Genomic DNA, 19,275 nt, shown 5'->3' on the forward strand with positions numbered 1-19,275 from the left:
CTTATAAATAAATAAATATATATTATAAATAAGTTTTAAATAACAGTATTTTAAGTTAACTTTTTAAAAACAAAGAATTTTCCTTATTTCAATTTATTTAATTTGTCGTTTTTCTTTGCTGGAGAAAATAAATTGTTTTCTAGTAAGATTGATGAGCTTGGAGTTTTGGAAATACTATGTTTTCCAGTACGGCTTCGAAACCGATCAATATCCACTGGATTAGAACCGGTTCTTTGTCATACTAAAAAATCATGTATAGCACCGTATTACAGACAATTTTTCACGAAAATCACAGCTTTTATACCATTTTTGTAACAAAGAAAACTGGCACTAATCTTATAGTTCTTAATTTTGATGTCCGCGGAAAGCTGTCTATAATACGATGCGATAAATAACTATTGATTTAATCTATAATACAAAGTAGAAAGATGTTTGTTTGTCTGTCTGTTTGTTTGTAACGAAGGATCTCGCTAACCGCTGAACCGATCGGTTTCTCCTTTTCAGGGTAGCTTCTCATAGGTCCCGGGAAGGTTTACAACTATTTTCTTAGGGGGTGGGACACCCCTACCCCCCCTCCCCCTAAAAAAATGAAAAATACCCCCCCACAAAAATTGTTTTCTTTCTTTTTAAAAATAAAATTAAAATAGTGGGGTCGACTACCCCCCCAAAAAATTTTTTTCTCTAAATTTTCTTTAAAATCTAAAATACGAAAAATTAGTTTGATCAAACCTCAAAGCCCCTAGAAGCTAGGGGCGAAGCCGCTAGTTACAGAAAAAAATACAGAGTTCAATAAATAAAACATTTATTTAAGTAGAATTGTGATTGTAATAGTTTAACAATGTGAAGCATAAATAAAAAGAGAGTGTTGGATTTCAGGGATCTAAAGGGATAAGACAATGGCAGATAAATGATGTCCATCCCCAACAATTTAGATTGGAATTATTGGTTGAAACATTAAAAATTCATTAAAGTCCCAAAAGTTGAGAATAAGAAAACATTATTAAAACTTTGAGGACTAGTATCACAAACAGCTCATTGTCCCCTCCCTCCCTGGTTTGATTTTTTACAGCAATTTGTTATAAATTATAAAAAGATATAAATTAGTCTTTGCTAATTCTGTCACTCGCTATGAGAACTTTTCGGTACATACAGGTTTCATTAGGTGGCAAAAATTCAGGGATATAAAGGGATAAGACAATGGCCGATAAATTGATATACATTCCCAATGATGATACACAAAGTTACCCCTTCTGTAGATTTATATTAGTGGTTAAAACGTTTGGACACCCGACCCGATGATTTAACCAATCAACATTTAATAAAAGTCTCCAAACTTGTTAAGCCAACGAATAAAGAAACGTTATTATAAAAACTTTGTGGACTAGTGTAATAAACAGCCAAATGTCCCCTCCCTTCCTGCAAAAGTTCAATAAAACTTAAATTTAATTAACCGACTAGCATTTAAAGATCTTTAAAACGGCAGTAAGTAAAAAATAAGACTTTATTACTTTTTAAAGAACTGATAATTATTTATCGCATCGTATTATAAACAGCTTTCCGCAGTTGAAAAATGAAAAATAATGTGAAAAAAACAGTTTAGTTAGCCCTCAAGGATCGATTACAAATCTGGTATTAATTTTATGATTTTGATTTTAATATTCGTGGAAATTTGTCTGTAGTACAATACTATAAATAATTTTTCAGTATGGCTGAGAACTGGTTCTAATCCGGTGGATATTAATCGGTTTCGAAGCCACACTCGAAAATAATTTAAAATATAAATCTAACGAACTCGTCTAATAAGATAGCTGTCAAAATTATCTTGATTTATCTAAAAATAAATTTGCTACTGTTAGTCGGTTACTCATGAATTTTCAATAAAATTCTTAGAAAGATATATTCCAGAATGGCTTCAAAACAGATTAATATCCGCTGGATAAGAACCGGTTCTCTAACATATTGAAAAAGCATGTATAGCATCGTTTTACAGACAATTTTCCAGAAATAATACAAAAGAAAATCATAATGATAATATTAATCTCACAATTTTAATTTAATACCCGCGGAAAGCTGTCCATAATTATACAGTACAATAAATAACTATTTAAAATATATGTGTAAATAGCGCGGCAAATCAATCATTGTAGACAAAATAGAACAGTATAGTGTCATTCAGTAATTAATATACCTAAAAATTATGAAAATTAATACAGTCCTAGAATTTATAACTGTTTTTTTTTCTTCTTGACAAATTAACGGCGTTAATTAAAAATCAATCTAGTTCATTAAAAAAGAATAAAGTCTTATTAAATAATTTCTTTGTCTATGGTATTGGAATGCCCAAAAAATAATGCATATATAATAAATAAATAAATAGATAAATACTTTTTTTGAGCAAATATCACAAATACATATATTATCAATTATAATTTTTTAAAAAATCAAAAAAAATCACCCATTTAAGTCTAATTTCCTTATTTGATTCAAATAAGCCTTAAAATAAATAGTTTTTTTTCCTAATAGAGAAAATTTTAAGTCATACTTTTTTGATAAAATAAACCCCCAAAAACTTTTATAAAAATAATACAAAAATAGATCACTTATGCCCAAATATACAATAAAGAATATTTTTCAAGGATTTTTCTGTTCAGCAACTCCCAGATTTTCTTCATTCATGTTTTGATTGTCAATATTTTCAGTATTATTTTCGTCAATTTGGCCTATACCGTACAGTGATGGGCTCAAATCCTAAAATAAAAAAAAGATTAATCATTTATAAAAAGCTAAGCTTTTTTACATTTATGTTCCGTACGTCTGTCTTGGTCTGTAACGGATAGCTCTTAGATTTGTACATATTCGAATATATTATTACTTGGATGACACACTAGATTTTTATGTACTCTAATAATGTGATGCTTGCAGCTGGCTAAAATATCGATAAACCCAATCAATTCCCTCTTACTAGATGAACGAGCTGAACAATATATTAGGTCCATATTAGCAAGCTAAATTGGCGACAAATTTTCCATTTTATCAACGTATATCCTATATTCATTTTTTTAGCATTATTTTTCGTTCTCTTTCTGAGTATTTAAAAATTGACTTAAATCACAATAAACTATTTTTCTTTATGTTCCAAAAAATACATTTTAAAAAAAGTATTGAATTATTTGTAATTATTATATCAAATTATTGCATTGTACTACAGGGATATATAAATGAGAGAATATTTAATCTTTCACCCAATTTGAGAAGATTTAAATATCTTTTTGATCACTAGCGGCTGCGCCCCTAGCATCTAAGGTACAAACTCAGACTTATCTTTAAAATAAAATAGCCTAAAACCATCTCATAACCTATATAAGAGGACAATATCGGTTCAGCGGTTAGCGAGGTCCTTCGCGACAGACAAACAAACTATTTTATATAATTGGATTGGCAATGAAAAATGTTAATATTACTCCTATGGTTAAAATGAGAATAAATGCTCTTGAATAACTGGTATAACATTTTATTGGTCTTTATATGAGCATGATTTGGCTGTCCTTGTTTGATCTATGGACATATCATAAAATAAATGACTTACCACCTTACCCCCGACATAAAAATATAAATATCATTTAGAATTAAAAGTTAAAATAATGTGTGAAATTATGTGCAACATCATAAATCATCTACAAACAGTTGGGTACACGAACAGATTTCTGTGTTATGGGAGTGAAATTATGTGCAACATCATAAATCATCTACAAACAGTTAGGTACACGAACAAACCAAGGAAACAAGGGAATGGCCAATAAATTGATGTACATCCCAAATAATGATACACAAAATTACCCTCTGTAGATTATAATTAGTAACTGAAACGTTTAGACACTCAACTAAATAAACCAATGAATCAAAATCTAATAAAAGTCCCAAAAGTTGTTAATCCAAAATAAGAAAACGTTATTATAAAACTTTGTGGACTAGTGTAATAAACAGCCCAATGACCCCTCCCTCCCTGATATTTACAGATAATAGATCATAATTATTTAGCCTTATTAGTATACAGTAATGCTTTCATGGATCTAACTCTCTATATAAAGATTTCCATGAGTGATTTTTATTTTTGGATAAAAAAGTTAATGTTAAAAACAGCTAGAATTCTAATTGTTTATCACGGTATTGTTATGTTTCGTAAACTATTTGCAAAAATTGGGAGTCATTCATGAAATTTTTAATTTTGTTTTCATTATTTTTATTTCTTACATTTTATAGTCGAGCAGGAAGGGGTCATGGGACTGTTAATTACACTAGTACCCAAGGTTTTACATTCCCGTTTTCTAAAACTTTGAGTACTTTTTCAAATTACTTCATAATATAGTATGATAAATAACTATTATGTTTTTTTTGCAATCTAGCTTTATTTTGTGAATATTATAAGGGATCTAAAGTGAGACAATGACTGATAAGATAATGTACATTCCAAATGATGATAAACAAAATTTTCACTTTTCTAGATTACAATTAGTGGTTTAGTTTAGACACTCGACTTAATAAACCAACTAATCAAAATTCAATAAAGTCCCCAAAGTTGTAAGCTAACGAATAAGAAAATGTTATTTTAAAACTTTGGGGACCAGTGTAATAAATAGCCCATTGCCCCCCCCCCACCCCACCTCCTTGGTTGAAACTCTATTTTGTGGATACAGCCCCTGAAATATATCTGTGACTAAGATATGTTGCGGGTTTATTTATAATCTTAACTGTGTCTCTCTAGTTCATTTTTTCAACAGTTAGGCACTTGAAAGATATTTGTGCTTTTTTGAAGGTAGTTTGAATACCAAGTCAAGGATATAAAGGGTAAAGACAATATCCAATAAATTGTTGTACAACCCTAATGATGATACATAAAATTACCACTTCAGCAGATTAAAATTAGTCGTTGAAACATTTGATAAGCATACAAATAAGAAAACATTATTATACAAATTTGGGGACTAGAGGAATAAATGCAGGGATAAGGGATGGGAAACGTAGGAAAATATTATTTCTGGCCTATTTCAAGCCTAGGCCTATTTCTAGCCTAATAAACCAGTTTTGGGATGGCGCAGTGGTTCGTATAAAACGCTAATGAAAAAGCTGTGTTTGTGTGTGTAGATAAAGTATAGAATCAAATTCAGGTAGCTAGTTTAAAGTAAAAAACATAACTTTTTATAAAATATATATTAATGGCTTTTTTTAAATTGAAGTCTTTTCTCTCCCAATTTTTTTTTCTCTTTTACTTTGGTAATTTGAACTGTCAGAAAGCTATCGTTGGGTTTCCCTCAGACAGATTTTAGTTTGTATTATTTGCATTTTTATTAATGAGTAAAAATTTTATTTGAAAATTTCATTGCTAATTAAAATTCAAAATAAATAAATTAATATGCACTTGGGTGACACTCTAATCAAGTTCTTTGGATACTATTATGTAGTGATAGATTTGTACTGTGTTGTATTGTACATATATTAGGGTTAAGGTGTTGTATCAATTCCGTATTAAATTTTAAAATTCAAAATACAACATCTAATTTATAAACTACCAAATGAAAATTCGTAGCTACCTTCTTTGCAAAAAATAATCCCGTTATTTTTGTTTTTTCTATATGGCCCTTTTTTAATGTTTAACTCTAAGCAGATTTAATAATTAAGCTAATGTGATCTAACACCTTTTATTGGTTGTTAAAAACAGGCCGATTCTTATTGGTAGCTACTTGGGAGCGTCCCCCAGTTTGATAGGAATTTGTAATAGTTGCAATATCCCTTTAGAATCTAGGCCGGGACCTAATTAATGGCCAGGTTTCCTATCCCTTATCCCTGGAATAAATGTCCCCTCCCTCCTTAGGTAAGATATAATGCGGGTTTATTTATATAATCTTAACTGTGTCTCTCTAGTTCATTTTTCTGAAGTTAGGGATTTGAAGATATTAGAGCTTTTTTTGTGTAAGTTTGAACAGTAAGAAAAGAAGGGGTGTAAAGGGATGAGACAATGGACGATAAATTGATGTACATCCCTAATTATGATACACAAAATTACCCCTTCAGGAGATTTAAATTAGTGGTTGAAACATTTGAACACTAAACTTAATGACCCAACCAATCAAAATTCACTGAAGTGAAGTGTTAATCTTTAACACGCAAAATTATTTTTTCATTTTATTTTCTGCGGGAATCTGTCTCTAATACGATGTGATAAATAATAATAACAGCTCCTTAACTGTTGTGATATAGATGATGATTAATTTTAAGCTTGTAATTTAAAAAAAATACCAAAACTTATCGGCCATCATCTTATCCCTTTAGATCCCTGTTCATAAATCCAGCTCCCTAACTGTTGTGATATAGATGATGGTTTAATGTTTTATGTTAAGCTGGTAATTAAAAAAATTACCACAATTTATCTGCCTTTGTCTTATCCCATTAGATCCCTGTTTTCAAATCCAGCTCCTTAACTGTTGTGATATAGATGATGGTTTAATGTTTTATGTTAAGCTGATAATTAAAAAAAATTACCACAATTTATCTGCCTTTGTCTTATCCCTTTAGATTTCTGTTTTCAAATACAGCTCCTTAACTGTTGTGAAATAGATGATGGTTTAATGTTTTATGTTAAGCTGGCAATTAAAAAATAAAATTACCACAACTCATCCGGCTATAAAGCTAGGAAACAGTGAAATAATATGAGAGTTTATAATAGTTATTTATCGCATAGTACTATAGACAGCTTTCTGCGGATATTAAAATTAAAACTTATGAGAATAAAAACAGTATTGTTAGACAAAATTGGCCGAACAAGTAATAATTTTATGATTTGTTTAATATCCGAGGAAAATTGTCTGTAATACAATGCTATACGTGATTTTTTATTATGAAACTGAGAACTGGTTCCAATCCAGCGGATATCAATCTGTTTCGAAGCCATAGAAATTTTTTTTTCTATTTATAGAACAAAAAATACCCCTCCAGTAGAATACAATTATTGGTGGAAAAGATTGGACACTGAAGTTTTGTACGACCCAATCAAGATAAAAAGAATGAATGGGCAAACCAATTTATGGAGGATGTGTTTATAAAACTTTAGGTACGAGTATTCAAAGTTTTATAAAGTTCAAAATTTTTCAAGGTGATGAATTACAGGGATCTAAAGGGATGAGACAATAAACGATAAATTTAGGTACATCCCCAATCATAATACACAAAATTTCACCTTCTGTAAATCAAAATAAGTGGTTGAAACGTTTGAACACTCAATTTAATGAATCAACCAAAAATCTCTAAAGTTGTTAAGCCAACAAATAAGAAAATTTTATCATAAAACTTTGAGGATTAGTGAAATAAACAGCCTATTGTCCCTTCTGTCTCTGAAAATAGCCAATTTTTAAAAAATCTAATAAACATCCAAAATATAAATATTTTTTCTATAGTGCATAAAGGGCAAAAAGGTTGTTGAAGTTTGCAAAAATGATGTAATCATAAACCATAAATACAATTTTGTTATTATTTGGATATAAAAATAATAATTACAACATAAACATAAAAAAATTCTTTGTTTGTTATTATTTTTATTTGTCTCGGTAAGAATTTATCGATCTCAATAAATGAATATAAAATATACGTGGATATTATGACTGAGGAAAAATTGTCGTCAATTTAGATTGCTTTCATGAAACAAATTTAATGGTCATTTCGTTCATCCAGTAGGAGGGCAGGGCATGGGGTAAATGGAGTTGTTGGGGGCATTTTCATTTTAGCCCCCTGCGAGTTTCACTTTATTATAGAACATGAAAATCTGGTGTAACATCAAAGTAATAAAAAATCCATTTTTAAAGAATATGTTATCATCATATAAAAACAAGGATGACAACATCCATAAAAGCGAAGCACTAAAACGCTAGGACAAACGGACATTAACACTTGTATAGTGTCAGAACTGAATAATCAGAATATAAATGTATAAGAGTCAAAGCAAAATTGTAGAACTTGATCATAGAGTTGCTTCGCTTATAACATTATACTTTGTTGTCCCAGGAATCAATATACCAAAATTCAGATCAATCGGATGATTAGATCACATAAAAATTTGTCGTTAAAAAAAGTAAAAAAATCAGCATGTTTAAAATAAACGTACGGAAATTTTGGTAATAATTATAGAGTTGCTACGCTTTCTAAATCGTACCTAACTACTAAAGGAATCACAATGCAAAGTTTGAAATCGATAGAACAATTCTAAAATGCTTAAATTAACGAAAAAGCTATCCGTTACGGACGTACGGACGTACCGACCCTAATTATAGAAAAGCTTCGCTTTTAACAAAAATGAAATAATCCATAGCTCGCAAAGGTATTTAAAGAAATTATGTTTAATTTTTTTTGGGGACATTATAGAAAAGCTAGTAGTATATCTATTTGTAGTGAAAGATATAGAGGCACTGCAACCAGTAAATAATAAAGTAATTGTATGTATGTGTTTGCAGGGATCTAAAGGGATATGACAATGGCCGATAAATTAATGTACATTCCCGATGATATTACATAAAATTACCCCTTCTGTAGATTACAATTAGTGAACACTCAACCAATAAAAATTTTAGAACAACGAATAAGAAAACGTTATTATAAAAATTTGGGGATTAGTGTAATAAACAGCCCAATGTCCCCTCTTTCTCTAGATTTTACCACTAAGCTTTAGCTGCGAGAAAAATTACATTTTAATTAACTGTTTTTTTTTGTGTCTAAATTGATTAAGTTTAAATAATCATGTTTTAAAAATTAAGAAAAATAAAATTTCTCAAAGATTCTGCTTGATCATAATTTTACAAAGAAGCCGCAACCTAATTGTTAAATTTGCTGTGTAATTGCATTTATTTACGTTTGTTCACATTATTAATTAACAAGGATGAAAAAATCTAACGCTCACGAATTTTAAAAACATTGTGTTGTAATTTTTGTCCTTTAAGCTAAAAAAATTGATTTTATTTTGTGCACGGCAGGTTCTAATCTGCGATAGATTAGGATAATCACTTGTCCAAGAGTTAAATCTTCCAGACAAAAGTCGTGCAATCAAATGTTTAATTACTTTAGTAGGTTAAGTCATTAAATCATGCATTACATTAGCAAGATTTGGCCCAGAGATGCACCAAAATAAGTCCTAATGGTGTATCCCTTCCTCTACAGGTTAATTTGCATAAGGTAGTTACTCATTGACATAGAAATTGTGCAGGAATCTAAAAGGACGGGACAATGGCCGATAAGTTGATAAGCATCCCCAATGGTGATACTCAAAATCACCCTTTATGTACATTAAAATTAGTAGTTGAAAAGTTTGAACACTCAACATCATGAATCAACCAATCAAAACTTACTACAGTCCCCAAAGTTGTTATTCCAATTAATAGGAAAATGTTATTATAAAACTTTGGGGATTTTATGTAGAATAAACGTTCCATTGCCCCCCCCCCCCATTTCCTTGCTTTTTAGACTTACGAAAAATGATTACAGAGTAGCCTCGCAACACAAAATAAATGGGGATGATTTACGTATAATTTACAGGGAGGGAGGGGACATTATGATGTTTATTACACTAATCTCCAAAGTCTTGAATTTTATTGGTTGGTTTATTTAATTGAGTGTCCAAACGTTACAATCACTAATTGTGAACTATAGAAGGGGTAATTTTGTGTATCATCATTGGGAATGTATATTAATTTATCGGCCATTTTCTTATCCCTTTAATTCCCTGTATAATTTATGACCAAACATTTACAGTCACTTTATGTTAAGGCGAAATATAATAAAAAATGCGCCGACACTATTTATTTTCATAAATACAGTATTATATTTCAAACAGTATGCCAAAAAATTTTTTAGCGAAGCTTTTCTATAATTTGGGTCCGTCCGTCCATAACATTTAGCTCTTTTCGTTAATTTAGAAAAGTTATAATTGTCCTATCGACTTTAAACTTTGCATGATGATTCTTATAGTTAGTTAGTTATCCTATTCATCTGATTTTTATAATGATGATTCCTAAAACAACAAGGTCCAATATTATAAGCAAAGCCTCGATCTATAATCAAATCCTAAAAATGAAAGTATATCAAGTAACTGTATCCTGTATTTACACAATTTTGCAACAAATTTATGAACAATTTTCGGCTTATTTATTTCTGACACTTTACAAGAGTTATTGTTTATTTGTCCTGTGATAGAAATAATTGCTGACGATCGGGTAAGTAATAAACAATTTAATTTTAGCTTTTAATTTTGTATTTCTCGTTCCAGGTATTACGACTAACTGAATCAAAATTATTCTACTTTCACAATATTCTGGGTTTAGAGCTTCGCTTTCATGGATGTTGTCATCCTTGTTTTTTTTTATGTCGGTAGTTAATATGATTAAAATGCAGTTGATACCTATCTTATTTAAGATAGATTGTCCAATTAAATTTATAGAACAAGAAGCAAGTAAGTCCATTTGAAGCACAATAAAAGCAAACTAAATTTACTTTTTATAATAAGTTGAGAATGACTTTAAATTTGACATGTGTTAATATTCAGGCAATGAGCTGTTTTTTACACTAGTCCCCAAAGTTTTATAATATTGTTTTCTTATTCGTTGACTTAAAAACCTTTATTGAATTCTGATTGGTTATTTTTTTAAGTTGAGTGTTGAAACATTTTAACCACTAATTTTAATCTACAGAAGAGTTAATTTTGTATAAAATCACATGGGATTTACATCAATTCATCGGCTATTGTCTTATCTCTGGTTAATATAAGCTCAACTTATATATTCAAAGTATTCAAAATTCTTTTAAATCTAATAATCATATCAATGTCTTTAATGGATATAGACTATACAATACATACTTGGTAGATATTATGACAGGGGAAAAAATGTCGTCAATTTAGGTTGCTAATATTGACATCATTTATTGTTCCGTTCGTTCATCCAGTAGAATGGGAGGGGATGGAAGGGGAATGGCAATTTTAGCCAGCTGCAAGTTTCCCTTTATTATAGTACATGTTAATCAAGTGTAAGATCCAAATAATATTAAATCCATTAAATAATTTTTTAAAATGTACTTTGTTGAAAATTCGGACGTATAGACGGACATACCCTTGGTATAGATTAGAGCTGCGCTGAATAAAATTATGTTAATTTAAAAACATTAATTATACCGCTATTTCATTATAAATCTAAGATGTTTAAATATAAAGATTAAAATCTATTATGTTATTATTTCTTGATGCATCTCTATAATTATCCGCTCCCCTCACTCACTGACACCAAGTTTTATAACTTTGGGGACTATAGTAAATTTTGATTGATTGATTCGTTAAGTTGGATGTTGAAGCATTTCAACCAATAATTTTAATCTACAGAAGGGGTTATTGGGGATATTGTACATCAATCATCCCTCGGCACTCCAGGTAGTAGGGGGATCTAAGACAGCAAATTATACTAGTCCCCATAGTTCTATTAACACGTTCTCTCATTCGTGGCTCAAAAACTTTGGGGACGTTCATGAAATCTGAAAGACTTTTTATCAATAAATGCAGTCTACTTAGGGATGATTTAGGGTTAATTGAGGATAAATATATCATCCATTGTCTTATCACTTGAGATCCCTGGATTTTAGATAGTGCAGGATAAATGCAAAAAATAAAATTAGTTAAAGTTGTAAAATAAACAAGATTTTTTATAACTTTTATTGTCCAAGTTTTATATACAGGGAGGGAGGAGACATTGAGCTGTTTGTTACATTAGTCCCCAAAGTTTAATAATAATATTTTCTTATTAGCTGGCTTAGAAACTTTGGGGACTTAAATTGAATTTTATTTTGTTGGTTTATAAAGTTGAGTGTCTAAACGTTTCCACCCTTAATTGTTATCTACAGAAGGGTAACTTTGTGTCTCATCATTTGGGATATACATAAAATTATCGGCCATTGTCTTATCCCTAAGATCCCTGACTACTAATACAAGCTTCTCTGTGAATTAATAGGTTCATCAAATATGGCTCCGGGCTTTATTTGATATTAACAACCAGATAATCCACCAATTAATCAACAATTGTGTATAATATACAGGCGTATAGGATTCTGTAAATCAATACAATGTCCATCTAATTTGTAAAGTATAACGCAGATATTTAGGCATTTGAAAATCGTTCTATTGAATTAAAACCGTAATAATTTGATCTCCAACACAATATTGTTAATTTTAAAATAGTTATTATTTGCATCGTATCATAGACATTTTCCGCGGATATTAAAATTTAAACTATAAGAATAAAACCAGTATTGTTAGCCCCAAGAAGCTCCAGGCCCGGACTGACAAAACTGGTAATTATCTTAAGATTTATATTTTATTATTAGAGGAAAATTGTCTGTTATACAATGCCATACATGATTTTTCATTATGGCTGAGAACCGGTTCTAATATAATCTAATCGGTTTTTGAAGCCATACTGGATAATGATATACTAGTATAATGTTGTGTCTCTTGTTAAGCATGGCTTTAATACATTTTTAACCCTTTTACCAGTCAGAGAGGTTTGTTACACTAGTCCCCGAAGTCTTATAATAACATTTCTTTGGGACTTTTATTGAATTTTGATTGGTTGAATCACTAATTGTAATCTACAAAAGGGGTAATTTTGTGCATCATCATTGGGGATGTACATCAATTTATCGACCATTGTCTTATCCCTTTAGATGCCTTGCTTAAATAAATGTTTTGAATGTTTAACCATATTACTTTTCCTTTCAATCCTGAACTCTATTAATCAAGAATTGTATCAGAATAATGAATCATTAAAAAAACACGAAAAAAGGATTTTTTTGTGTTTTCATGTGTAATTAGATTTAGTTTAAAACAAAAAGTCTATATTTAACAATGGTAAAGGATTATTTCTAATAAGTTTTAGTTTAATTAACGACAACAAAAAAAGATTATTCTAAAATCTAAAAGATTTAAATTTTAATTATATCAAATTAACGTATGTTATGAGTTATGATAGGAATGTCTTTCGGTTTGTTTGTGACTTTTTAAAATTGACAATAATATTATGCTTATACATTTTATAATGGACTAGCGGCTTCGCACCTAGCCTATAGGGTCTTTGCCCTAAGATTTTTCGTATTTTAGATTTAAAAGAAAAATAAAAATAAATTTTTTTGGGGGAGGAAAACTTTTTTTTTTTTTTTTTTTGGGGGGGGGGTTTGGGAATGTCCCATCCCCCAAGAAAATAGTTATAAACCTTCCCGGGACCTATGAGAAGCTACCCTGTAAAGGAGAACCCGATCGGTTCAGCGGTTAGCGAGATCCTTCGCTACAAACAGACAGACAAACAAACAGACATCGTTCTACTTTGTATTATAGATATAAAATGTACGTGGATATTATGACAGGGGAAAAATTCTCGTAAATTTAGGTTGCATACTTGGACATCTCTTATTTGGTCACTTTTTTCATCTGCTTTGAGGGCTAATGGAAGGGGGTTAAAAGGGGGTATTGTTATTTAGCCAGCGACAAGTTACACTTTATTAGAGTACATGATAATCTGGCGTAAGATCCAAGTATAAATATATCCATTATTTTAAAAATAAAAGTTTACCTCACTCATTGGAAGAACCAAATTTGTTTCGTCTTGTTTTCTCCAAATATAATCAAACAATCCATCTTAAAAGAAAAAAATATTAATTAAGATAATAGTTATTTCTCGCGTCGTATTATAAACGGCTTTCCGCGGATATAGAATGTACAATTATAAGATTAATACTAGTTTTTTTTAGCCCCGAGGTGCCGAAGGCACCGGCTAAAAAACTGGTTTTAATCTTATGATTGTACAATATTATATTCGTAGAAAGCTGGATATAATACGATGCTAGACATGGTTTTTTCGTATGGATGAGAACCGGTTCCTATCCACCGGATTCGAATAAATACGAGAAAATGTATTGTTTCTTGATTATTTTTATGATATTCTTAAACTGTCCAGTAAATGTTTTTGAAGGTTCGAAGTCAACTTTTTTACTGGGAGGGAGGGGACAATGGGCTGTATAAAAAACTAGTCCTCAAAATTTTATATTAACGTTTTCCTTATTCGGTTGCTTACGAACTTTGTGGATTTAAATTGTTTTTAATTGGTTTGTTCATTAATTTGTATTTTTTAACATTTCAACTACTAATTGTAATCTAAAGAATTTAGGTAATTAGTGTAATTTTGTGTATAATCATGCCCTTTACATTTCTGACTTTTTTATATAAAATTTCTAAACCTAAATTTAATTATAAAAAAGTATTCTAAAAATCTACAGTTTTGAAAAACAAAAAAAGAAATATTTAATGAATTTTGAACCCTTTTCTATAATTATTCTTTTTTCCCGTCACACTTGTAAACATTTTAAGTATAGTATTATTATAATTACAAAGTAAACACACTATTCCTCAACAGTTTAGCGGATTCAAAACCAACACGCAACAAGCGGTCAATGGATCCTATAAATAGACATATTTGCTGAATCAAAACTGGTTTTACCTAAATTGTATCTGTTCCTTCTTCAGGATTATAGAATTTCAAAGATTTTAACCAAAAATGTGCGATGATTTGACTTTAAAATAGCATTTAATCTTAATGTTCATGGCTTAGTAATATAAGTTTGTCATATTTGTTGAGGTTTTAAAACAATATTTTTATAGACAATTCAACACTGCATATTTAGGATTTATAACAATGGTTATTTTATGCATTATGAGTGATATAAAAAGTCATATCAAAAGTACTTTTTATATATTAATTCTAATTGTTTAGATACTTTGCCATTTATTACACAAAAGTAAATATTTTTGTTCTAAACCATTTTGAATTTTATATGGATAAAATAATTGATATAATGAACAAGGATGACAACATCCATAAAAGCGAAGCAATGAAACGGTAGGACAAACGGACATAAACACTTGTATAGTGTCAGAACTCAATAATCAGAATATAAAAGTACAAGAGTCGAAGCAAAATTGTAAGTAAATTTGTTAAAAAAACAGCTTGATACAGGATAATGTTTATGGACATACTTACATTTTTAGGACTTGATTATAGAGTTGCATCGCTTATAATATTGTACTTTGTTGTCCCAGGAATCTATATACCAAAAATCAGATCAAAAGGAGAATTAGATCACATAAAAATTTGTTGTTAAAAAAGTTGTTAAGATATCAACATGTTTAAAATGAACGTACGGACATTCTGGTAATGATTATAGAGTTGCTACGCTTTATAATCGTACCAAACTACTACAGGAATGACCATGCAAAGTTTGAAATCGATAGGCACAATCGCTATTTTTTATATTGAGCTAGTATATCTTAATTAAACACCAAATTATTGTCTTGTGTATTTAAGATTATTTAGCAATTGAAAAAAAATATTATTTAATTTTGTATCTTATTTAAGACATTGCAAAACCTTTTTTAAAATGTGATCATAATCTAAATAGGTCAAAGATTTTGGTCCTTGTTGATCTATAATTATATTTTTTTAAACAAGACTCTTTCAAGATAAAGAATAAAGGATAGATACATACAAGTATCTTTAATAATGCAGGATTTTACGTTAACAAACTAATAAAGGTTAGTCATTAGGTTAGATTAGAAAACCTTTACATCTCATTTCTGCTGCTTGATTTTAATTTCTTTTATTTTTCTATATTTATTGTTCGTCTGTCTGTCCATAAAGGATAGATCTTATCGTTAATTTATGCATTTTATAATTGTCCTATTTTTTTTATACTTGGCATGGTTGGTTATTTCTGTAGTAGTAGTAAGGTACGATTTAGAAAGCATAGCAATTCTACAATCGTTGTCTATTTATAAAAAGTTGATTTGAAACATTTTTTATATTCCTACTACAAAAAGGTAGAATGTTATAAACAAAGCATATCAAAAATGTAGGAATGTCGGTAAACAGTATCCTATATTTTGCAACAAATTTACTTTTATTTTTTTAGACTTATACATATACATATATGTATATTTGCTTTTTCAGTTATGACACTCTACAATTGTTAATGTATTTTTGTCCTACCCTTTCATAGATTCACTTTTATGGAAATTTTCATCCTTGTTATTTAATGTATAATCAACTATTAAGTTGTTAACTAATTTGACTAGGTATACTTATTAATAACAGTCCTTTGATATATTCAATTAAAGACCTAATGTCTTCAACAATCTATTGTTTATGTGGTTGATAACTTAATACTATCGTGTCTTTTTTACATACAAAATTCGAGTGTCAATGCTAATTGTTTCTATGTAAACAAGGATGACAACATCTATAAAAGCGAAGCTATGAAACCGTAGGATAAAATGACATTATCATTGTGCAGTTTAAGAAGTGAATAATCAGAATATAAAGTTATAAAAGTCGGAACAAATGTGTAAGTAAATTTGTTTAATTGTTTGTAATTAAAAAAACTGTTTAAATACAGGATAATGTTAAAGGACATAATTACATTTTAGGACTTGATTATAAAGATGCTTTGCTTTAAACATTGAACTTTGTTGTCCTAGGAATCAGTATTCCAAAAATCAGATCAATTAGATAATTTTTACACATAAAAATTTGTTGTTAAAAAAGTTAAAATCAACATATTAAAAATGGGCGTATGGACATTCTGGTAATGATTATAGAATTGATACGCTTTCTAAACCGTATCTAATTAGTACAGGAATAACCTTGCAAAGTTTGAAATCGATAGGAAAATTCAAACATGTCCAAGTTAATGAAAAAGGTAATTGTTACTGACGGACGGACAGACTAACCGACCCCAATTGTAGAAAAGCTTCAATTTTTTAAAAAAGTATATGTTGTAAATCAATTGTGCCAGTATTTTTAGTTAAATGATATGTTTATTTTTTATTACTGTTTTTACTTTCTAAGTTTAAAATTTCAAGATAATTTGAAGAAAAACAAGCATTAATTAAAGTCAGAAGTTACCCCCGTCGACAATTTTATAAGTTATAATTAATCTACAAAAAAAGGTTTTTAAAACAACTACTACTTTCATGTGTTAAGGATAATATACAGCATATATATTTTACATCAAAGGCCATTTTAAAGTCAAATCATCACACAATTTTTGTTCAAATCTTTGAAATTCTATAATCGCGAAGAAGGAACAGATACAATTTAGGTAAAACCAGTTTTGATTCAGCAAATGTGTCTATTTATAGGATCCATTGGCCGCTTGTTGCGTGTCGGTTTTAAATCCGCTAAACTGTTGAGGAAAAGCGTGTACATTAATAATAACGCATTTACATATGTATATTAAACAGTTAGGGAGTTGAATCCATTTTTATAGAAGCAGAAATATAATCTATGATTACGGTTTTGACCCGAACCCGGCATTAGTGTCGGACTGATTATGACGTAACAAAAAAAATTAGCCAATGAGAGGCTACTATGAATTTTATCATTGGTCAATAATGTCCTCTCATTGGCTAATTTTTTTGTTACGTCATAATCAGTCCGACACTAATACCGGGTTCTTTTGACCCTCTAAAAAGCGTAATCTACCATTCCACTTTACCCTCTCTTGGTGATGATATCATCAACGCCGATACGATTTTTGAAATGTACCAATCCACATTCAATAGAGGCGAAACTGGAATGGTACATTTATGTTTACATATCAGTGTATTCATAAACATTGATTTCCTTATTTTAATCGACATAATAGTAATAGTATACTCTAGTTATTATTTTTATTTTACATAATGTTTTAAAAATTATAAATAGTATTTTATACATTCCTATGATTAACATAATCTAAAAATAGTATGTATGATTTCAATTATGTCAATGTTAAAAGTGTAAACCACCATTCCATTTCGCCTCTCTTGAAAGTGGAATGGTACATTTCATAAATCGTATCGGAATTGATGATATCATCACCAAGAGAGGCAAAATTGGAATGGTAGATTACAAAAATCATATCGGCGTTGATAATATCATGACCAAGAGAGTTGAAAGTGGAATGGTAGATTTCGTTTTTTAGAGGGTCCAAACCGTAATCATAGATTATATTTCTGCTTCTATAAAAATGGATTCAACTCCCTAACTGTTAAACAAGGATTAGTTTATTTATAGAATTTGAGCAAACATAATTTTACGAATGTATTTTTAAAAATCTGAAATACAGAATGGAAATAGAATATACATGGATATTATTACAGGGCAAAAATTGTCGTCTATTTAAGTTGCCAACATGACTCTCGGTCAGTTCGTTCATCCAGTAGGAGTAGTAGTGATGGGGTAAAAAGAGTTGTAATGAAAAGAATCGCTATATTAGCCCATCAAGTGTCTCACTTTATAAGAGAACATGAAAATATGGTGTAAGATCCGAGTAATGATATATTCTTTAAAAAAAACTATGTATCGACTTATAGTGTCTATATTAGAGCTTTAAAAGACACATACCGTACAGACAAAGTCAAAGGTTATATAGTAGCTGCGCTACTAATAATCTAAGTACAACTAAAGAAGAATGACAACATCCATATGTAGCGAAGCACACAAAAAGTAATGTATAAGAATTCGGACAAGGAATTTAAAGAGCAATTGTCAAAATTAAGAATATAAAAAATGACGAATCCTTTTAATATTTATATTTCAATCTTTTGACTGACAGACTGGCGGTTAAAGAAAATTACATACTGGATGCTTAAAACAATGAAAAATTTAATTTTGATACTATAATCTAAACGGGAAATATGTAAAATTGGAAAAGTAGCTAAAACCTGACCTAAAGCGGTCCAAAAGCCATGCATTATATACCTAATTATGCTTCATATTGATGGGAATGTTGACAAGAAGGTTCAGTCTTCTATCTTTAATAAGAGCCGAGAAAACCAGACATACAGACGAATATTACCAATTATAGAGTAGCGTCGCTACTAAAAACCCCCCGCGGGGGTTAACATCAAGTTATCAACACTACTGTTAGAATTTTTGGCGCGCCACAAAGAGAAAAATCCGTGGAAAATTATGAAATTTAGAAACAAAATGTAATTTATAAATGCATATAATAATATATTATCCGTAATTACTATTTTTGCAAAACTGTAGTCTATGTTTAGCTCGCCAAAAATTTCTTTAGTATATTTCTAAAGTTAAAATCAAAGCGTATTTACAATTAAATTACACTCTAGAACAAAGATGTGACACTAAAAAGATAAACTTTTTA

General features: G+C 29.6%; 1 protein-coding gene across 1 annotated transcript in view; it reads right to left on the bottom strand.

Moving 5' to 3' along the window:
• Positions 1 to 2,444: 2,444 nt before the first annotated feature.
• Positions 2,445 to 19,275, bottom strand: part of LOC145327155 (uncharacterized) — a 68,062-nt gene continuing 51,231 nt past the window's right edge. Inside the window, exons 10-11 of the mRNA XM_080170722.1 lie at positions 13,644 to 13,708; positions 2,445 to 2,748 (exon numbers count right to left, since the gene is read on the bottom strand). Coding sequence (XP_080026848.1) covers positions 2,632 to 2,748; positions 13,644 to 13,708 — 182 coding nt within the window. The 3' untranslated portion in view covers positions 2,445 to 2,631. The remainder of the gene's footprint in view (positions 2,749 to 13,643; positions 13,709 to 19,275) is intronic.

Source organism: Acartia tonsa, chromosome 8 (assembly GCF_053477335.1).
Source record: "Acartia tonsa isolate MP-2025a chromosome 8, ASM5347733v1, whole genome shotgun sequence".
NCBI lineage: Eukaryota > Metazoa > Arthropoda > Copepoda > Calanoida > Acartiidae > Acartia > Acartia tonsa.